This window comes from Empidonax traillii, unplaced genomic scaffold, assembly GCF_003031625.1.
Source record: "Empidonax traillii isolate 1590-97213 ecotype Southwest subspecies unplaced genomic scaffold, ASM303162v1 scaffold157:size2224338, whole genome shotgun sequence".
In the NCBI taxonomy this organism is placed as follows: Eukaryota; Metazoa; Chordata; class Aves; order Passeriformes; family Tyrannidae; genus Empidonax; species Empidonax traillii.
The window spans coordinates 783,823-806,690 of record NW_020955350.1 but is presented as its reverse complement, the minus strand read 5'-3'; the positions used below and the strand labels follow the sequence as shown (position 1 = coordinate 806,690).

Below are 22,868 nucleotides of genomic sequence, written 5' to 3'. Positions count from 1 at the left end.
CCTTTGTATTTAATCAGGAAAGGAGCCAGTGCAAATACAGTTGTGTTCATATTGTATTTCCACTCTCTAAATGAATGTCTCACAAGAGTGTTCTGTTCTGTTTTACAGGTTTCAGCTTTTTTGCCATTGGAGTAGTTGATGCCGACTATTCAGAGTTAGTGAATATTGGCAGCAAGCCCAGTGAAAGACATGTCTTCTTCGTGGATGACTTTGATGCCTTTACAAAGATTGAAGATGAGCTGATCACTTTTGTTTGTGAAACTGCATCAGCAAGTTAGTCACTTTGATTTCTGTTTGCTTCTAAAATAACTGCTAAATACTGGGGGGGGGGGTTATAACTGATAATTTTCTTTTATGAGATATTCTTGATATTTTTAATGTAATTTACTGCTGATGTTATAATTCCAATGTTATTTCCACAAAAGATTACGGAAATGAAGGTGTTGGGACTTCAAAATAATTAATGGTTGTTAGCTGTAAATCCAGAATGCAGCCATTGGTTGTTAAAAAATTATTTCAGATGTCAAACACAGTTCAGGTTTTATTTTTATAGTATATTTTTATTTTTTTATTTTTATATTTTATTTTTTTAGGCTACTTTAACTCTCTGTAAGAGTTTGCTACATTCATTATTACTCAAGTCACATAGTTAATTTATCAATGGAGAGCCAATCGTTCATGTTTGTATTATGAGAGAAGGTAACTGAGTTGTAGCCTAAGGAAAAGCATAAAACACACCCAAAGTCTAAAATCTGCAAAAAAGCCATTTCAATATCTTTATGAAAATTAACAGAAATACATTCTAGAGCAGCACCTAATGGTTAGAGGTCAATAATTCATATGCTTTTAGTTGTGTGCCCACAATATATTTCCTTGTAAGGAAGGAGGAAATGTACAACTGATAATTTGTGATTGTGTGGAGGTCTTGTACACAGGGCTGTGAGTTATCATGAGACTCTGAATTATCAGAGCTAGTAAGCCCAAAAAATGTTGCTTGTGAACCATCAATTCTGAGATTTTGACCATAGAGAGAATGTTGAACATGAGAATACTCAACAGTAGCATTTATTGGTCACTTGTGCTTGTATTCTGAAAGTGATTTTCAAATACAAGTATCTTGAGGTGCTGTATTTGGTTGACATGGTGCTTTGAGGCTTATTGATTTTCCAGGGCACTTTTTATGAAGGAGATTAGTGTGTGCTCTTCCCTGGCAAAAGAAAAATATAAATCAGACTTACAGCTATTTAAAATGTGTGCACACATCTTAAGGACTGTGTGCAATTCTGGTCTCTCTTGCTCGTGAAAGCTACTGTGGAGTTTGAAAAGGTTCAGAAAATGCCAGCTGTAACAACTGAACTCCAGATGGGGTTAGACTGGAGAAGCTCGCAAAAGGAGAATTGGGAAACACTTGGTTAAAACCTGACATAAGACATACTTTCTTTTTCTATGCAGCAGGCAGTGAATTTGTTGCCTTTTTCCAACAAATTTGAATTGTTTGAAGAGGTTGTGAAGACAATTTCTTAGAAGGATTAGACAAATTCATGGACGAGAAATCCATAATAGGATATTATATGGATCACATAGGAATGTACCCCTTAATATCTTTTCTAGAATTCTTGTGGACCCTGAGGAGTGTCAACTGAATGGAGTGGCCAAGTGGCCAGGTTTGCATGCCCTTTCTAAACAGCATCTCCTTTTGCTGCTGCTGGGGATGGAGTACTTGGTATTGGGCTGAGTGTATCATTGTCCTGACCCAGCAGGACATCTCTTGTATCCTTAAATATATCTTTTCTTCTTTTCCAGCCTGCCCATTGGTAGTTAAAGATGGCAATAATTTTGCAGGTACAGTATTTTTGTGTTAATTTTTGTTTCTGATTTATGGAATCATTTTCATTATGTGATTTTCACAATATGAGGCAATAAATTTCCCTTCATGCTAACAGGTATTAAATGGTGAATGAAACTGGGATACAATTGGCTTTGTCTTTCTATGTAATTTTTGTCTTTTACTGTAATGCAGTATTAATTTAAATTATTAAAATACATGTTTCAATACCTTCCAGGATTTAAAATGATGGAAATGTTTGGTTTGGTTGAAAAGGAGTTTGCCGCTGTGGAAGGGGTTTCAATGGAACCTGGTACATTTAATGTTTACCCATGCTACAGACTGCACAAGGATGCCCTGGTGTCACAGCCTACCAAGTATGTATTAACATATAAATACCCACAGTTACTCATTTCAGGGACTAGTATTTTTAAGTCAGAAGAGCAGAGGCATAGTGTACATCTGTGTTACACTGATGAACAGGAAGAATGTTTGGTGTCCTGAGCCCTCAGTCAGTTTCATTCAAAACCAGCAATTGTAGGTAACAGTAGGTAAGCCTGGCTATTCTGGATTTTCCACATGAGCCAGTTTCAGGCTTGTGCCAGTGTAGCACCCACCATGGAGACAGGTGTGGGCAGATTCCAGTGTGTAGTACTTTGTGAAAGATGTGTCTGGAACACAGGCTGAAGTCTCATGGAGTTCAGAATGTCTTTGAAGTGGGGTCAGAATGAGAACCTGCTTTAACTGTCCTTGGTCACTTTTACTTCAGCCTATGTCCAGTCATTGGTAATAAAGGAAGATTATCCCCTTATGCTGAAGTGAGTCTGTGTGGACTCCATCCAGTACCTTCCTGGGAAGAGGGACATATTTCAGTCACAAGGACTGTATCACAGGAGAGTTATAGAGGAGGCAATGAGGAATCCTCTCATTGAACTTTTACAGTAATTCATCAAAGAGGAAGTGATGGAAACTCTTTGTTTTTTCTATGAACAGTGTGTATGTTGTGTTTTGTTCCTCTCAGTCCAGTCCCCCACTTTGTATTATGTGGCACCAGAGAAAAGCAGTGGCTCTGCTGGATTATACATGGGAAGATCTAACAAGTGTTCTTTAGCTTAGATAAGAAAGAAAAACGGTGGGAAATTTCAACGAAAGTTTATATTAGATATCATATCAGTCTGTTCACGTGATTATCCTGTTGTGTCCCAGCTGGAGCTCTTGGGGCTGTTTCATATTCTTCATGTTTTGTTTCCCCTTGGGCCTAGATGGACTGAGATGTCAAGGGATTAGCATTTCTCACTTCTTTTTCCCTTTCTGCTTCTTTCTAATTGGATCTGCTGCATTTGTATGCTATTCTCTAGCTGCCACCCCAGCCCAGTCTTACTGCTTCATAGGCTTTCACTCCTTTTCATGGTTCAGAGAACACCTTTCTCTTGATGATCTACAGGTACGTCTGAATAATACCACTTGGCTTTGTCATCTCATTTATGCACTGAATGTCATTAATGTTACTTTCCTTTTTGAGCTTTGAATCCCCAAACCTTGTGTTTGACCCACCCTGCTTACTGAATTGTCTTTCATTCTTGTACAATGGACACACTGTAAGGCTTTTTTTCTTTTACCTTTTGACTTCCCTCTCTTTCTCTACGCAAAGTGAGCAGTCTAATATCACATTTGATCATCTACTGACACTGTGCAGAATGTATTGATTATATATCACATTTGACTCCCTTTTCAGCATGATTCATATCTATACATCTTATATGTGCCAGAAGCACTTTAGAAGGAATGGGATATATTTAGGGAAAAGAAATTAATTAAATAACTTCTTCAGGCTTCTTTCAGATCCCTTTGCTATGATTTTAAGGAATCAGACTAATTAACATTTTAATATACAGTCAGTTGTCTCAGACACTTGTCCAAACGTCCCACTTTGGGATTTGACAAGAAAAGGTTAAATTAATTTGGAAGTACTAAATAATAAATTTTTGGAAATCACATAAAATAACATACTTCTATTATAATATAAATTTCTTCTCTCTTCTGCAAAAATTCTAGGAAACCAGGTCGTATTTCTGAATGTGATCTGGTTTGACTTTACTTTCTTATGTATTGGCTTTGAAATTTATAAACTCCATTCCCTGTACTTTATAAGGCTTCCTATAACAGTCTGTCACTCCTAATTTTAATCCATTTGTAATGGTTTAATGACAAAGGACATGTCTATTCAGATCAATCTTCCAAGCAATTTCCATTTTCATTGTCTGTTGAATCAGACAAGTGCAAAGGTCTTGAGAGTGGCTACTGTTTTTTAAAAACTTTTAATATTATTTATTTTATCTTTATTTCCAACTGACCTCTGATTTCATCTTCAAATTAAAAAAAATATTAATAATTCAGGAAAATTTTGTAAATTTTAAGGGAAGTGATAACTTCTCCTTTCGTCATAAGTATTTTTTAGTAGTTGTCAAGTTGAGTAGATTTTGTAAACACTTATTCATATCACTTCTCACTCTTGATTTCTAAAGAAATGTACAGAGTAATAAAAAGCATGTCAAGTGAACATCTGACGAGTAAATCACCAGATTTAATGTTGTTTCAGTTTAAAGGACGTTATTTCTCTTACAGGTATTTGCATCCTGAAGGTCTCCCTTCTGATTACACCATCACCTTTCTCTTTCGTATACTCCCTGACACACCTCAGGAGCCCTTTGCTCTTTGGGAGATTTTAAATGAAGGATATGAACCCCTGGTTGGCGTTATTTTAGATAGTACGTATTTTGTGTTTTATTAGTGACTTTAATTGTACAAATGATCCATTCCATGTCTAGATTTATTATTGCCAATGTTTCAATCTGCTGCAAGAAAAACTACCTGAATCTGGAAGGTGGTAGTCTCTAGTTCTTAGGTTTTAGATTTATTTTAACTGAGTTTAATTCGGAGTTAGAGTCAAATTTTGAGTTAACTGCTTTAAACTAGGGCGAACGATACTGAAATCCAAAGAGCTGTAATTTGATGTGAGGTACTGATTTGTTTTTAAAATTTCCAGTGCTCTGAATCTGATTCTACTTGAATCTATCTTGATATATGGCAGTGGTACCTGAAGAACTGTACACACAGAGGCAGTGCAGTCTGGTGGACAGCAAATGTAGAGTCCTGAACCCTTGATGGCTCTTCATTTCTGTTTGATTTGACTTCCACAATTGTAAAACAGGGTTTATAATTTGGAGGGTTTCCATATTTACTGTTGAAAAGATGAAGATACTCTGATAGCTGTTCTTCATAGCTGCCAGTATGGTGGGAATTAAGCATTTAGCTGGCTTGAGGATGTGTTTTTCTTGGGCAAGTCCCACAGAAAATTAGTGGGAGAGTATGACCAGGTAGACATGGGTGAAACAGATAAACAACTACTGGCCAGTCCTTCCTGTCAAACCAGGAGAGAGGATTGCTCTGATATAACTTGTTACTTCCAGGTCAGTATATTGCTTATGAATGTGTTTTATTGTCATTTGAGCTGTCATCTTTGGTCTGCTTAGTTAAACACAAAATTGACTCTTCCAAATCTTGTATCAGGCCTTTCCTTTAACACAGAGCCCTTAACTTCTGTCTCACACAGATGGTGGTAAAACTCTGACTTTCTTTAACTATGACTACAAAGGAGATTTCCAAACTGTGACTTTTGAAGGTCCTGAAATAAGGAAGATGTTTTATGGGAGTTTTCATAAGGTTAGTAATTGTAATAGAGAAAAAAAACCCACTCTGAATAAAGTTTTGGGAGTTTTTCATGTTTTGAAATCATCTTTCATGAGGTCAACTGGTGCCAAAAGAAGTGTATTTTGCGTCCTATACCTTGCTATCATAAGTCTCTTTGCAATATTGGATTAGCATTAAGCAAATCATAGTTTTTATCATGAAGATGATGTGTTCAGTTTTCATCTCATGCCTTGTGCCTGTATTTTAGAGTTTGCCTTGAAAAGTAATTTAGAAATAAATTGGCATTGGCTTTTAAGATTTGGTTTCTCAGGGTCATTCAAAATAAAAACATCCAGAAAAAAAAATTATCCTTTTTTCATCAGTAGTAATTTTTGAACAGATTTTAAGGGCTATGCCATACTTAACTTTTCTTGGCTGTTAGAAGATTTGTAATGTTCTTTCTGAAAGCAGGTTGTGTTGGGATTGTAGCACATATTTGTTGTGAAGGTGCTTTTGTTTTTCGCTTTTATTCCTGATGTTTGTATCTTTCCAAAACAATTAAGGGATAGTATTTACAGAGATTAACTTTTCTGCACTTCCTTTTCAGTCAATGGAGCAAGAAAGAGAAGGTAGATCAGAGCTGGTGTACAATTCTGACTCTTTTAATTGGTGGTTTGGAGGAATATGAGGCTCTAGCATATTCTCCTCTTAAGCAATTTTCTGCTGTTTGAATGATGATTTTTGCAAACACATTTGAAAGGCGCAAGCAAGGCAGATTTAAAGTAACTTTTCAGTTATTTAGTTACAGCTGAGCCTGGAGCACAGCAGGACTTCTTCCTGCCATTCTCTCACCTGGGACTCCTATCTCATAGTAGTGTACTGGTATAGGGAAGATACTACATTTCTACCAGCAATTCATCTGGTCTCCTCCTACCCTAACCCATCCCCAAACTGTTCTTTCCTTTGCTTAACTGAGAGATTGCTCATGACACGACAATTGTAACTCTCTACTGGGAGTGGCTTTGCTCGTCAGAAGGGACCACCGGGTGTGATCATGGAAGAAGGAAGGAACTTGGTCGCTGTTGTTCTCCTTTTCTGTACAGCACCTGGTGTGATTTGATTTTTTTCTGTGTAAAAACTTCACTAGGACAGCTTTTGCTGCGTGGTTAATGTAAAATTTACAAACTAAATTTTACTTGCTTATGCAAGTGGCTGGCTATAAATGATGTATTGGCGAAATCCAGTGCTTGATAGCAGGATCATACAAGGTCCAGGAATTATTACTGACCGCATAAATCAAGAGTTCTATGAGATCTGAGTTGTGTATGAACATTGTGTGGATCTTTTGTTGGGGATACATTATTTTCTTACTGAATAAATTCTATAAATTGACAATTTGTATGCAGATATTCCATAAGCAGAAAAAGTAACTAAATTCCTTAAACATATTAGAATCAAAGACTAATTCAGGTTGGAAGGGACCTCTAGAGGTCATGTAGGTTATTTGCTAGGGGTGATTGTATGAGTTTCATTAGCAAACATGGAGTTAGGAGCTCATTTCAAAAAATACCCCCCTTTTTCCAGGAAAGAACACATATATCCCACATGCTCCTTTGTATGTTAAAGCATCTTTTCTTTTGCTTAGCTGCATGTGGTTATCAGCAAAACTACAGCCAAGATAATTATTGACTGCAAGCAAGTGAGTGAGAAGACCATTAATGCAGCAGGAAATATTAGTTCTGATGGCATAGAAGTGCTGGGGAGAATGGTGAGATCCAGAGGACCAAGAGACAACTCCGCACCAGTGAGTAGAACAATAATAATTCTTTAAAACATTTAAAATATCCTAAAGAAAACTGTTGGGATATTTGCCATTAGTTTTAATTTGAAGCCAAGTGCACTCATATTTTAAACAGTAAAGTTCCAGCATTTCAGAAATTCTGCAGAAGTCTGCAATAGGTGTCACGTTGGGCAAAATCCATTTTTGATTGCTTTAATAAATGAAATTACAAGATCATCCTTGTTCAAATGTTATTCTCAAATACATATGAAAACACAGTTAGCACATTCAGATACGACTTGTGTTCCAGATTTCATTACATAGAGTAATACAATGTACAACTGCTTTGCCTGGAATCATGTAAACTTTGTTTTGAGTGATAACTATTCCTCATGTCTCTTATTGCCTCATACTCTCTGTCCTCTGAGCTCTGTCCCCTAGCTCAGTGTCTGTTCAATTAAATAATTGAACTGGTTTGGCACAGACAGTCCCCAAAAACAAAAGCTCTCATCTTAGCATATCTAGCTGTTTTGTAATATAAAAAAAATTTAATGTGAAAGATCTCCCCCTCTTTCATTCCTCTGAAATTGTTCTCCTAGAAGCAGTAGTTGATTATTCTGTTTGCATGACAACCCATGGGAGTCTTTCCATTTTGTTTCAGATGTCTTAAAGAAGATTTGTTTGGGGTTTTTTGACTTTTTTGTTGTGTGATATTGTTTGCTAATTTTCTTTGAACTTTCTTGACCCTAGAAGGAGGTTAGCAGAGAATATGAACCTTGAACTTAATGCTTGACTTGAATAGGAATGAGGTTTCAAAAATGTATTTACTTGTTAATATATGAAAATACTCTTGTTTAGTAGAAAATAAGCCTTCAGAATATATCTCTGTACAAAAAAAAAAGTGCTTTTAACCCTCAAACTTATGGATAATTATTATGTGAAGCCTGTAAAGACAATTACATAGAGAAACCCTTGTAGTCACATTCCGATAGAAACAGAAAAGGGCAGACTTAGGAAATCTTGGAATTAGAGAAGGCTTTGTAAAGAAGTGGAAAGAAATGGTGTCTTTTGTTAGAACCTAAGAATCTATAAAAGAAAAGTCAGACTGCCCACTCACTGAAAAATTTGATTTTGTTCAAATGAACTGTAATACTCATGTAAGACTAAAAATATGTAGCTGAGGATGAAAATTCTTTATAGTGTTCAGCTGTCTTTGGGTATTACCACATATACCAAATTACAAGCCAATTGAGAAAGCACCCAACTACCATTCTTTAAAGTCTCCATTCTGCATAATTTGTTCATGTTGAGTAGGACTTGTGTGAATAGTCACTTTTAAGGCAAAAATGAGTTGTTTCCTACTCAAAAAATTGAAGGACATCAAAGGACAGGGAGGCAGGGTAGAGGTTCTTCTCACAACAAGTAGACTTCTTAGTTTTAGAGATGCTTATTACATAAAATAAAAACATGCAGGCAGTTATTTTTGAATAAAATTGTGGATGTTTTGTTCTAACTGTATTCACATGTTTAGCATTGTCAGAATGTTTTTAGTGTATTTTTTAATTGAATCAATATAGTGCAGTCACCTGAATGTTGCCAATTTCGCATTTCAATTTTGAGGGAATGTAATTGTTCCAGAGTTTTCTTCCCAATTATGCATATGGTGTGCAGCAGTTAAATGAACAGGCAGAAATAGATAAGGCAAAAAGAGCATTAGACTAAAGGTGCCTAACCCTTTTAACATCCCTTAATAATGAGGCTTCTCTGGATTAAACATTCCAGGTAGCCAGAGCAATGAAACCTGATGTGACATGCAGCAAGTAATGCTTTTTATTCCTTCAGTGAGATTTAATGAAAAGTCCAGCTTTAAAAGATTGTTTATTTGCAGTTCCCAAACTTTATTGATATTTCCTCCTCTTTTAAATTTATCTTTTTTGCCTCCATGTATCTATACTGTTAAAAAAGTAATGCCTAAAAAAGTAATGCTGTTGAAAAATCTTTGCAGAGCTGTAGCCTTGTTAGATGATGACAGGTAGACTTTTCCATCTCATATTACTGATTCTGCTTGGAGGGCTGGATATTTAGAAGGCAAAATCACTATGAATACAGAGAATTATAAATAAATGTTTAACAGTAGCAAAGAAAGCTTTGTTTTATTATTTAGCTTTAGTCAGAACAACCCACATAATAATTTAAAATAAGAATACCATGTCATTCAACATTTGGTTAGTGAATAGAGCAATTCAGGAAATGTCTGTTTGCTCTTTAATTTACAACAACATATTTTATCTCTATGGATCTCTGGATTGTCTAGTCCAGAGAAAATGAATGCATATACACGCTTGTGTGGGACTGGATAATTTGAGCCAGTACTGTCAGCCTTCTATTGTTCAGGAGAACAGAATAGTTCGGGATGGAAACTTCTGAACCCAGGCTGCTTTCTGCACAGCCAGCTCAGGTGTTGCTGCACCCTTTTCTGGGATGTCTTATTTGCTTAATTGCAGTATCATGCAAATGCCCAGGGTCATTCTGAGCCCCAGAGCAGAGTGTTCATGCAGGTTCACAGGCTAAGGAGTCCTCCTGGAGTGGGTAGCTTAGGGATGTATAGCAAAGAGAGAGGCTTCTTAAGTGGCTCCACATGAAGCCAGCTTGCATTTGACCCAGGCAGGGACACAGACTGGCTGCACTCAGGGTGGATCTCTCTGGACCCAAACCAAGGGTCCAAAAGCTGCCTTCCTGCTGCACTTCAGCTGTCTGAGGTGTTCAGCGTGGAGCCAGCTCGTGTGGGTCTGCATCAGTAGTACAGCAAATCTGCAAACCAGCTTATCTGCTGTAAGGTGAGGAGAATGTCTCTTTATGTGAAAGTATGCCTTTATTCAATATACAGTAATTGACCTATATAAGGGAAAGAATGAGACAAAACCAGAGGTGCACATATGTAGTTCATTTAAACAGATTTAAAAGCAATACGGTTTTAAGAAATCTTTAAATTCATTCTTCTCTTCTGGTCTTAAAATAATGCCACTGAAAATAATAATGGGAGCAAAACCAAATAAAGTTCTATCTCTAGCAGCTCCTCCAATTTTTTAGCATATGGGGTTAATTTAATAGGATGTTCTGTTCCATTGCCCTCTCTATTCAATATGCACATAAGCAAGGCATGGAAAAAGAATAGAAATAGTAACAGAAACTTCATCTCTCTAGACCACTTTATTCAGTCAAGGCTGTGAAGGAGACAATTGGTTTTACCATTGAACCCTATTTAGTATATTGTTTCAGAGTATCTAGCAGCCACTATTTTTAGCAAATGTGTTTGTTCCTGTAGATTAAATTCTTGTCCAAACCATGTTCCCAGATCTGTGATGGGAATTTTCTGCTCAATGTTGTCATGTGTTGAACAAGCTTTTCACCATCGTTAAACTATTGTTGGCCTGGGGATAATGAGGATAGGAGAGGGCATATTCTAAAGTAAAATTAAACTGGAGAAAAATATAAATATTATCTGTAGCTCAGCCCCAGTGTAACTAATAGGCTGTAGGAGACCTTGTCCCAGATAAAATCTGATCAGCAGACAGTGGGTTAAGAGGAATTACTCAGTTTTGAGAAGCTGAGCTCTCTTTTGCCTGACTCTTGATGCCTCCTTTGCTACATAAAAAGTATTGGGAGGCAACATTATACAAAATCAGAAATTTAATCAAGGAGTGGGGGATAATCCAATGAGTGCAGCAATTAACCTTGAACAGCTAGCTCAATTCATGTAATGTCTGGTAGTTCAGACGACTTGGTTAGAACACACATTGGGTAAAAGCAGTGGATTTGCCACTTAAGTGCCACTTGCTGCTCAAAGTCAATAGCCTCTCCTCTGTCTAATCTGAGTGCTTAAATCAAGGTAGCTTTGCTTGCTGATAGCTCTGTTCTGCACTGCTCTTACGCCTAACAGTCATTTTGTACATCACCCTTGTTTTAAAACAGCTGCAGTTACAGATGTTTGACATTGTTTGTGCTACCTCATGGGCCAATCGAGACAAATGCTGTGAACTTCCTGGCTTGGTAAGAAACCTCTTTCAGTAACTGTAGAATTCACCTTTTACTTTCCCTTTTATTGAGTAAATGTTTTAATTGAAATGGATGGTTAAGTGTTTTCAAAACAAGCCCAAGTATGCTTGGATTATCTGTCCTAGTGAAAGTCAATGACATGTATGTTTCTAAATCAAGTAGGTGCTTGTGAGGCATCCACACAGTACTTTGTATTAGATTCATAAAATCCCTAACTTCTGAAGTTTTTGATATCATTCTTCTCCTATTTTGATTTTTCCCTAGAGAGATGAGGAAAACTGCCCTGCCCTTCCTCATGCTTGTTCCTGTTCAGAAGCCAATAAGGGTCCTCTTGGACCTCCTGGACCACCGGTAAGGTTTTATTCGAGCTTTTAGTGAACTGTACTAAATATTCCACTGGCCACCTTTATTCCAAAACATGTGAATATAGTGCCATTATAAAACTAATAAGATTAAATTAGGGTTTTAAATGTTGGTGAAGAGATAGAATGACATTCAATTTATAGCAAAGATGCCAAGTATTAGGCTGTAAAAAACCTTCTACACAGTCAGTCAGTCAAAAATTTTTAATGATTTAATCAAGACCTAAAGCAGTTTTGGTATTCTTCAGACCTTGAACCTATTACCTGTCTGTAGCATTAGTAGATATGTCATAGTTAGCGCCATTTATTTTCAAACTTTTAATCACCTGCTTTATGTCTCCTGTAATATATGTGTATTAAATGTAGATTGGAGTTTACCTTTTGAAATGCTCAGTTTACAGCATTCTTATGAATTAAAGATATGGGGTATGACAATGCCACTTGTATGGTATGTGATGAAAGAAGACTCTTCTGTCTTTAAAGCCCTACCTAAGTACATTATTGATTGGAAAGCACAACTGAAAGTGTAGGTTCTTCTGAGACCTCCTAGAGGCAGAGAGGTACCCAAAAGCCCTGAAGCAAAGAGAGGATGAAATGATCTGCTTTTGGTGAAAGCTGAATTAAAATTTTTTCTAGCTTTTCAGTGAATGATGAAATGCACAGTGGCACAACTTTTACCTTTACTTTCTGATGTTCTTTTAATAGCACTCATTAAGTGTTACTGTGTAAATGTTAAATGTGTATATATTCCTTGCATAACCAGTGGAACTAGATAGTCTCTTCTAGAAGCCAGTTATTTTACTTTCCTTCCATCTCAGTGTAGTATTTTTGAAATATAGAATAAATCTCCTTTCTTGGAAACTTGTGGAAACGCAGTGTATAAGACATGGAGATACATGTCACTAAATTTTGAGAACTCAGTCTCACATCCCAAGGCTGATTTTTATCAATTTAGAAAAGCTGCAGCCTCTGTTTACAGTGGTTTGGTTTAACAAGAATCCTAACTGGGATAGAATGATCGTGTGGTTTCTTTTTTTACAGCTAGGTTGTTAACTCTGATTGGCACCTTAGGGCTGCCTGCTAAGTTAGTCTGAGGTGAGGGTCTCTTGTGAAAAGTTTGAGCTGTGTGTTTCTCTGCTCATACTGAGTCCTGTGTCCTTCAAGAGCATGTTTTGAAATGAAAGAACCAGTGAAGAATGCAAAGGAAAATGTTTCTGAAAATGTTAAAGTACACTAATTACATGAGATACATGTTTAATAGCAAAATTAAATTACACACAGGACATTCATATTGTCGATCCTAGCAGGCATTTTTCCTGCTAACAACTCAGAGGTTAGTCTTTCTGCAAGAAGGGTTCTTCAAGCTCTGTTACAAAAACCTGAGAAGGAATTCAGGAGAAAATTCTCTGAAGAGGCGTGTCTTGAACAGAGAGAAATTGTTCTGTTCCCTTATTTAAATATAGGTTAGAAATCAAGTATGGAATAAAGTTTTAATTTTTGTATCTTAGCATCCAATTCGTGTTCTTTGACAAAGACAGATAATTCACATAAAAATGCCACTGAAATTGAGTAGTTGGACTACATTTCACAGTAAAATGAAAACTTAAAATTATTTGACTGGAAGGATGTGTATTGCTATAGTTCAAAAGATAAATGAATCAGGAATTGCTAAGACTTAACACAGAAGTAATGTACTTCTATATATTACATTTAGGATTAACAATATTTTGAATAGCATAGTGCCATGCAAGAGAAGGCTTAAAATCAAGCAGAAAAATCACTGCCAAGGCAGGCAAGTGTGTGATTTTGGAACTCAGTCTGTTGAAGTGATGCTTTTTTGCCAGACAGTTAGATGGCATAGCTCTGAAAAAAAAAAAAAAGTAGTATGAGGCCTAAAAAAATCAGAGCAAAAGAATAAAGTCAGCATTCACCTCTGTGCCAACCACAAGTCAGAAAGTCACATGTGCTATGTCTGGTCAATAGTGCTCCAAGTTGTTAAAATGTCATGTGACTTTTCTCTAAGCCAAGAAGTTTTCTGTTTAAGAGATCAGGATTCTATGATGTAGCCAGTTTTAGACATTAGGCTAAAGAGACTCCAAAGAAAAGGCTTCCATTTGTTTGGGATAGTAACTCTGGAAAGATTTTCTAGGCTTTTAGGAAGCAGGTCATTTTGGGTAAGATAAAGTGTTGTTTAGAGTTAATGTTATTTGGCAGTTTTCGTGATGGGTCACCGTTTTTATGGCGTCATCTTTGCCAGAATTTGATCCTGCTGTCTGAAATTCCCGACACAAAGTAAAAGTAAGATATCACACAAAACCCATGTCTGCATTTCTGAGGAGTGCTGCAGAACTGAAGAAGGTGAAATAAACAAAAATATTGGAGGATTTCATAAGTTTAATTACAAGAAATAGCTTTCAGTGCTTTACAGGCTCTGACTATTAAAAAGGAATAAGGAGGTGTCTTGATAACAGTTGATTAAGGCTGTTTCTGGGGGAAAGCACTGGCTAATAAGAAATTATTCAAAATAAGGGAAAAAGGCATAACAGGAATTTTTGGCTAGAAGTGGCAGAAGAAATGAAAAATCTGAAATTAGTCACACAAGCTTAGTAGTGCTGGGAAATAACTACCAAAACAAGTTTATGAGGAAACTGAAGGGGGCTCTTCTGATGTTTTCATCTTAAATAAATGCTCTTCTGGAACTTGTACTTTTACCAAGCAGAGGTTGCTGGGTTCGGCACATGGATAAATGTGTCAACTTCAGCAGGGATCTGAAAGCGTATGATTTAACGTCTCAGCATCAGGCTGGTTTTAACTATATATTCTTAGTAAAAATGCAGTTGGTTTCTGAGAACAAAATGGGAGAAAACTCTGTGGTTTTGTTTATGTTGAAAAGTTGTGGTTATTGTGCTGAGGAATTTTTAATCTTGGAGAGTAATCTCAGGAGAAAGGCAAAGGCAAGAGAAAGGACAGAGGAAGCTGCTCGGCTGGAATGTAGAAATACAAGTGTCTGGAATTTTGGAACTGGCAATTGAGATGTGGTTCCAGGGAGAGCATGGGATGAGATTTTAAGGGTGGGAGCTGGCTATGGTGGAATGGGTTGTGGCCACAGACCTGGGGGATGGAAACAATAAGACTTGAGGAAGCTGAAAGGGGCAGTGGGAAACTGCTCTGTGATCACCCATATGAAGACCATGTCATGATACCTTTACTGAAAAGCAAGAGTGCTCTAATATTTCCAAACATTTCTGTTATTTGCATTCCTGTTTAAAGTCTCATAGATACTATGTATTTTTGTGTCTTTAACTGCTGCTCTTTTTGTAAGTACTTATTGTAGCCTCTATAGAATGCTATTCAGTTGTGGTGTGTAGTTGTACAAGATCCTTTTTGAGTACAAAGAAGGGCAGAATATCTGTAGAGCTCATATTCCAATAGGTTAAGCAATATGCTCAGGTGGGAGAAGAGGGACATTAATATGAAAAAAAGTGAAAAAAACATTTATGCTGTCCTAGAACAGAAAGCACAGGCAACATATTTTTCAAAACACGTTCATGGCAGCCATCCATAGATATATGCTACTCCAGTGTCTCAGATGATACTAATAAAAAAGGCAACAGTTGGTTAATAAATTATGAACAGATGTAAGCATTACTGAAGAAAGCAAAAAAGAGAAAAATGGCCAAAAGAGCCTTTTACCTAAGAGTAGCTCTCAATTAAACCATGGTAGATCTAGTAGATTCTGGCGTTGTCCTTGCTGAACAATATTTCCAAGCCATTAGAATAAAAAAATTATAGAACTGTTTAGGTTGGAAAAGACCTTTAATATGTGTGAGTCCAGGCATTAACCCAGCACTGCCAAGTCCACCACTAAACCTTTTCCCCAAGTGCCACATCTACACATCTTTACAGTATCCTCAGGGATGGTGACTCCAGCACTTCCCTGGACAGTCTGTTCCAATTCTTCACAACCCTTTCCATGAAGAAATTTTTCCTGATATCCAGTCTAAACCTCCCCTGGTGCAACTTGAGGCCATTTCTTCTTGCTCTGTCACTTGTTACCTGGGACTGACCCTCACCTGGCTACAACCTCCTTTCAGGCAGAGAGTGATACGGTGCCCCCTGAGCCTCCTTTTCTCCAGGCTAAACAACCCCATCTCCCTCAGCTGCTCCTCATAAGGCTTGTGCTCCAGACCCTTCACCAGCTCCATTGCCCTTTTCTGGACCCACTTCAGTCCCTCAATGACCTTGTAGTGAGTGGCCCTGAACTGAACACAGGATTTGAGATGCAGCCTCATCAGTCCCAAATACAGGGGGACAATCGCTGCCCTCATCCTACCGGCCACACTGTTTCTGATACAAGCCAGAATGCTCTTGGCCTCCTGGAAACTCATTTTGGTGAGAACAGACATATGTGCAGGAGGTTTCAGCAACTGGAAGGGAACTCGTGACCACATTTCCATCACTATTGTAGCTTTCAGTGTTATTTTGATGCTTACGTGGTGTACATTCTTGGCTCTAAAAAGCAGTCACATCTGTGTTTAAATTTCTTTCTGTGTATGGCCATACTTAAGTATGTTCTCAGTTTAATTACCCCAGTGGAGGGATAGCAACAGGATATTTACTGATTCTTGAATGGTGATTCAGGAACAGGAAAAAACTGCTTGGGCTTCTCTGGATTTCATCTTTGAGAGTTTCGGTTTTCAGTGAGTGATGTGCTTTTGCTTCACAGGGTGGACCAGGTGTCAGAGGTGCCAAAGGTCATCGTGGTGATCCAGGTCCAAAGGTACTTTGTACAGCACTCTACATTTGATAGATGTACAGGGTCTTGCTTTATCTCTGCTGCTTGTAAGCCTTGAAATTAATTCCAGATTGTCTCTGGTGTTGTTGAGGAAAAAGCATAGTGAAATGCCATTGGCATTTGGTGTGGCTCTTTTCATAACAGTTGCCTGTACTGTTTGTTCTTCGATAAAATATAAGATTCAGAATTCAGCTTTTGCAGCATAAATAATAACTTTTTTATTTTAGTATTTATAAAGGACCCAGACAATTTTAAATTGAACCCTAACTGCTCAATCATATATTAATTCATATTTCAGATGTTTCTGAGTCTATTGGTATTTAATTCTTCAAACAGAAGCTGCCTTTGTCCATATGATAAGAGTTTAACTTATGTCCTGTGCTATTTTAGGGACCAGATGGACCTCGAGGTGAAATTGGTGTTCCTGGACCACAAGGACCTCCAGGACCACAAGGACCCAGTGGACTTTCTATTCAAGGGCTTCCAGTGAGACTTAAAAAATCAATAGGCTTCTTTCCTGTGATGTTTAAAACAGCAAATATCCTAGATTAGACAGAACTAGCTTTTGTTGTTATGATCAGAATCTGAATTTCAATATTTGAGGTGAAATCACAGACGTGATTTGACTTGTACTGCACATGGGTTCATTTCTGATTTTTTTATTTGAATCTGAACTTTTAGCTGAAAGTATTTGATCACAGGTTCAATATGACCTCGGTATTAGCATCCAAGCCTGGAGACAAGTGCAAAAAGACTGCAGTGGGGGTTGCAGCATGTCACCAATCTGAAGTGTTAATATTTTATCTTTTTCTGGCTGGGGTATTGCTCATTGCAGATCAGTTCTAACTTGAAGGTATACCCAAACAAGAACACCATATTCTCTAACCAAATTAACTAATAATGTTCATTATGTTACAAAATCTGTCATCAGAGGAGGTGATTAGGCCTGGAGTGTGCAATGCTGTTGTGAAATAAGTCACAGAATTTCATCATAAAGAAACATCAGTAGAAACATTGGTAGCACTTACTTTGTTTCATGTACTCAGTAATCAGTTCATATAGATGAACACAGGTACATCTGTAGATGGGTACACACAAGCCTTGAAATGTAGTAGATACACACCTTTTCTGCTAGATTTTTTCAAATTCACTATTTATAATACACTTTCTTTTTTTTATGGTACTATATGGTACTGTATGGTACTGCTGTACAATATAATGATTTACCAAAACTGTATATTCTTGATGATGCTGTCATCAGAGAATAATACAGAATACTTTAATTATAAGAATAATTATTTCTTAGAGAAATTGTTTCTGCATAAAATTTAATTAAAGTTAATTATCTAGAAAAATATATTTTTTGTCATGCATATGTAACTTAGAAACATGTCTATTTTCTGTAGAAAACCCTTAGGTTTCACCATTGTAGGGAATTCTTCTGAGGCCTGAAGTGAAACAGATTCCTTTGAAGAGAAAAGAAAATAGCTACCTTTGTTTGTTTGTTTGTTTGGGGGCTTTGGGGGGATTTTTTCCTATATTTTTAAATTTGTCGTTTGCAGTTTTGTAAACAAGAGTCTGCGTGTTTGCTTTCAGTAGGAAAAATAGTCGGGTTTTTTATTGGTTGCTTTGTTATTTTTTTCAGAAGAAAATGAAAAGAACTATTAAAATTAGAAAAGTAACCATATATTTGGTTTACTATGTGTGATTCTTAATTTGCAGGGGCCACCAGGTGAAAAGGGAGAGAAGGGAGATCTCGGTTTTCCTGGCCTGCAGGTATTCCCTAAGCTATTGTCTAACCTGCCTCTTACTAAGTTTGAGTGTTGAATTGACATCCCTGTGAGTTGAGGGCACATATTCCAAACCGCTGAGAAATGTGGTGTTGGGGTGAGTTGTACAGATCTTTAGAAAGTGAAGGAATCCAGGATGTGCTGGTGTGCAGTGACCAGTTCATCTGGGGCTTGAGTAACTAGTTATTTTCTTGTTTAACACTGAAATCAGGTCTCTGTAGACTCAAAGCCTGTGCATTTTAACAACGTCTGTTTACCCATCTCATTTCACAGAAATACCTTCTTTATTGAATCTTTCATGGCCCCACCCATTATTGAACCTAGTTCCATTTATCCAAAACATTTATCCAAAAGCATGTCACATAGTTTCACTGGAAAATGATTTGGTGGGATTCTGTTAATTTGAACTCAACTTGCTCTCCCTTGGTCACTCTTAGGGTGTCCCAGGAGCATCAGGTTCACCTGGAAGAGATGGAGCTCAAGGTCAAAGGGTAAGGTAAAATTAATATGTTTTACGTGTGGTTTATTTCTGTTCTACAATGAGTACGTTTTCCATTATGTGCTTGATATCATAATTTATGTCACCTTTATAATTTCTGGAGACCATATTTCTGTGCCAGTCAGCACAGCAGGCAGAGGCAGGGTGGGTATTCTTCTGTCTGCTGATGAGGGTTGAGAAATACCAAACTAGTGATGGGAACCATCCACGATGGCTGTGCTTAATGCATTTCATAGAAGTAGATGCCTCTTCTGTTCAGCACTGCTAATAAGTCTCTTTGCTTATATGTTTAAAATTAGGTGGTTGTTAAATGGTACATAATTAGTATGCAATTCAATGCAATGATATAAGTTAGCTTTCTAGCTAATTAATGGGTAACAGAGACAACTACAAGGAAATTCAATATTAGAATTTAGAACAATACCTGTAGAAACTGCTGACAGGAGGAAAAGGTGAAGGTGAATGATAATACCAAAATTTACTCAGTCTTATTCTGCTCCTGGTAAAGCAACTGAAGATACTTACAGTCTATCTAGGAACTAATAAAAAAATAATTCATATTCATTTGTGCAGTTACATATAAAATCCTTCTCCTTGTCTCCTTACAGAGACTTTTGTTTCATTATTAGTCAGACACAGGAAAGTTATCGTTAGCATGGTATTAGGTTTCTGTCTACAGCAGAAGTTCTTTATTAAATATGACTTTCCAGTTTCATTTGAACAAGATTTACATATTCATGATCCTTTTCTTTGAGTATGTTAATGTACCTTGATCTTCAGAGAAATCTGGACCTTCTTTGATTTTCTGGCATTACCTTGAGACCTTTTTATAAAAACCCCCATCACTTTAGCAAAACATGTATTAGAACTCACCATTATGAATTTAAACATTGGCATATCTTTATGCCTAGAAGTAAATCCACTAAAGTTACTGCAGAATTTGGATGATACATAGATATGCTTTTTTCTCTAAAAATCAAGAAAATAATTTTCTTAAGATGCAGATTTACACATTATCATCAGATGAATAAACTAATTGAATGAATAGCCTTCTAATTCTCAATTAAATTGTGGTGAAATATGAATGTATATATATTTCTTTTTTTCTACTTTATAATACTGTGATGTCTTCTTCTGTATTTGCATGGTTTTAATGTCTTCTTCTTGGCTGTGTTGGTGTATTTGCCCCTAAATTCCCCAATCTTGGTGTTACCTGTTCATCTCCAGATTAATAAAGACCTGGAGCCTGATGAACATCTGGGGTTTTGCCATGTTCTGTCTGACTTTGGTCATGGACAGGTTGAGGTGACCTGGTGCTAAATGCTGTACATGTGAGTGGTATGTGCCTCCTCCCTCTGCCTTCCTGATCATGGGGGACATCGAAGGGTTTGCAATTCAGGGAAACTTGGATTTATGTTATTCTGTAGCTGACTTTATCTTTAGCAGTGGATTCCCTCAGATAGGCCTTGATGTCAGTCAGCAGTTCAGAAGTGGTCTGGTTTTCCTCCATGTGGAAGTCAGCATGTTGTTGCAGAGAGATGGTATTCCAGAGAAAAGCCGAGGAGGGCTAATGCAACAAAGGCTTTTGATACAGCCTGGGAAGGTCATGTGGTGCTTATTCTGTAGAATACCCCAGTGTTGTCTATAAAAAGGTAGGGCAATTACACAAATTGCTGTTCTTTATAGATATGGTAGTAATGCTTTGTTCATGTGTGTTCCCTTTCTTCTGCTGTTAATCACAGGAGCTGGATGAACAGCCTAGAGCTCATAAAATTAGGTCTGTTATTGTCTCTGTGCGACCCTTCTGCAATGTTGCCCGGCAGTAATTATTTCTATGGCAACAAATAATTATGTTATACTAATTTTATGGTGTTGTAACTCATTTGATTCCTGTGGAGTTATGGCCACATAAAATTGCTTTTAATGGGTGAAGATTCAAACCAATTATTTCACCGCAGTCTCTTTGAAGACCCAGTGCTTGAGGAAGGCACAATTTTGAAGGGCATAACTGCAGCAGCAAAGGGGAACTGGAAAATTCCTGAGAAGTAAATTGCCTTTTCATATAATGCTTCTTTTGTTGGGCTTCCTCCTGTTAGCCAAGATGCCAAGCTGTTTTGCAGCTATTGCACTACTAGAATGAGATTTTCTATGTTAGCTTAGTTATCACTTCCTCATTAGTATTTATTGGTCATTTGAATATTTTAGTGATACCATTGCTGTGAAGTCCTTAAACAGATGGCTAAATCACAGTGATTTTAATGGGAGATATGCATGGGACTGGTATTTATTAGGAGATCTCTGAGAACTTTGCTGAACTGAGTATAATGTGGTATTAGACTCATGAAATCCTGGAATGAAGATTTTTTTTTTTTCCTTCCAGTTGCTGGTGGTTGGAATCACTTCACTTTTACAGTTCTTTTTCCTTCCTTTTTTGATTTTGATTTCTAGTGTTCATACTTCATGGTTTTATTTTTGAAATCAGTTGAGGAAAGGGTTTGTTTTCTCCTTTCTTAATGTTGTAATTGAACACTTAGTCTGTAAAGTTTCTTTTTGTATTTCTGGACTTCTACTTTTCTGGTCCCTGTTTTATTTGCTTTTTCTTGCGTTTTAGTACCTCATCAAGAAATAGAACATCTTCCCTGTTAGTTTTGTGAATTCATACAAAGATCACTCTCATAATGACTTTTCTCCCTTTGAAGAAAAGTGGGATGCAAAAAAAATACTGTGTGAAGCTTGAATCAGAGTAAAAAAAATGCATTTTCTGATAATAAAGCAAACATTCTGAATATACATGATAATACTTTATACCTGTCTGGTAACTGGTTTAAATCTACATCTCAGACTCCACATGAGGAACAGTCCCCTCCCCTCTTATCCGCTTCCAGTTATAAAAGAGTGTCATAAAAGATTTTATAAAATAGAAAATTATTTATTTTTATTTTATGTCTGGAACTGTGGTTCTTTGGTGTCCTCTCTTGCTGCCCCAAAGCTACCCATATAGAGAGGTTTTACTAAAAAGAACAGATCGTGTTTCTCCACAAACACTCCCAACCATTTCATGTTGAAAGACAGAGCTTGAACTGCACATGTGACACATTCTGCTTTTTCTGGGTCAGGCAGTCATGGGTCCCAGGCTGCAAGGGTTTTTTTTTTAAAAGGCTGTCCAGGAAACTCTTTCAATCTTGGGCTCAGTAGCTTTAGTTAAATTTTTGCCAGTATCTAGTCCTGGAAAACTCACCTCTCCACAAGTCCCCCAACAAATTCCAGGCTACTGAAAGCCCAGGAGTTTATAATGGTGTCAGCAGCAGTTCTGGCTTCAGCAGACTTGAGATTTTATATGATGCCACTTGTATTTTGGTGAATAAAATCACTTATAAAAATCCTGTCTGAGCTACACTGCTTCTCCATAGCTTTTTTTTTTTTTCATACCATTAGCAAAGTATGTCTTGATTTGAGCAAACTTTCTAAAATAATATACATCTTGATTTTAGGATCTACATCCTAGGTCACACATCAAAATCTGTGCCATCCTGCTCTTGGACATGGGGGAGATTCAGTGGCTCTATACAGAGTCATTTCTATGCTGGATGTGACAAAGTGCTGTTGTGCTGTGTAATTCCTCTAGTCATTCCCCTTGGAGTAGAGATGGTTAAGCAAGGAGGTGAATTCAATTACTGGGAGATTAAATAATATCTTTAAGGCTTCAGTACTCAGAATATATCTTTGTGAATTCTCACAGTGCTCTATTTTCTTCTACATTACACACACCAAAAATAATGAGAGAAAGAGCCAGAAGAAATACATTCCCAGTCTTCCTGCCAATTTCCTGGTACTCACTAATCTCTGTGCACTACTCACAAGTTCAAAATGAGTGTCAGATCCATTCTGGCCATCAGATGGTCTGAGTAACATCATCTTCAAACCCAGCTGGCAGCACAAACAAGTATCTTTTAGTCTTTACCTGCGTAAGAGAATAAGTATTGCCATCTTCTTTCTTGAATCAGGCTTCACTTTGACTTCATTTATATATAGCAGTTTTCACATCTAGCAAATACAGTAGGAGGTGATCTT

The 22,868-nt window shown here is 37.1% G+C and overlaps 1 protein-coding gene across 1 annotated transcript in view; it reads left to right on the top strand.

Moving 5' to 3' along the window:
- Window positions 1–22,868, top strand: part of COL14A1 (collagen type XIV alpha 1 chain) — a 110,572-nt gene that overhangs the window by 71,230 nt on the left and 16,474 nt on the right. The window contains exons 29-40 of the mRNA XM_027884918.1: window positions 109–273; window positions 1,804–1,842; window positions 2,064–2,202; window positions 4,451–4,593; window positions 5,439–5,548; window positions 7,161–7,319; window positions 11,268–11,345; window positions 11,616–11,702; window positions 16,440–16,493; window positions 16,899–16,994; window positions 18,231–18,284; window positions 18,736–18,789. Of these exons, the coding sequence (XP_027740719.1) occupies window positions 109–273; window positions 1,804–1,842; window positions 2,064–2,202; window positions 4,451–4,593; window positions 5,439–5,548; window positions 7,161–7,319; window positions 11,268–11,345; window positions 11,616–11,702; window positions 16,440–16,493; window positions 16,899–16,994; window positions 18,231–18,284; window positions 18,736–18,789 (1,178 nt within the window). The remainder of the gene's footprint in view (window positions 1–108; window positions 274–1,803; window positions 1,843–2,063; window positions 2,203–4,450; window positions 4,594–5,438; window positions 5,549–7,160; window positions 7,320–11,267; window positions 11,346–11,615; window positions 11,703–16,439; window positions 16,494–16,898; window positions 16,995–18,230; window positions 18,285–18,735; window positions 18,790–22,868) is intronic.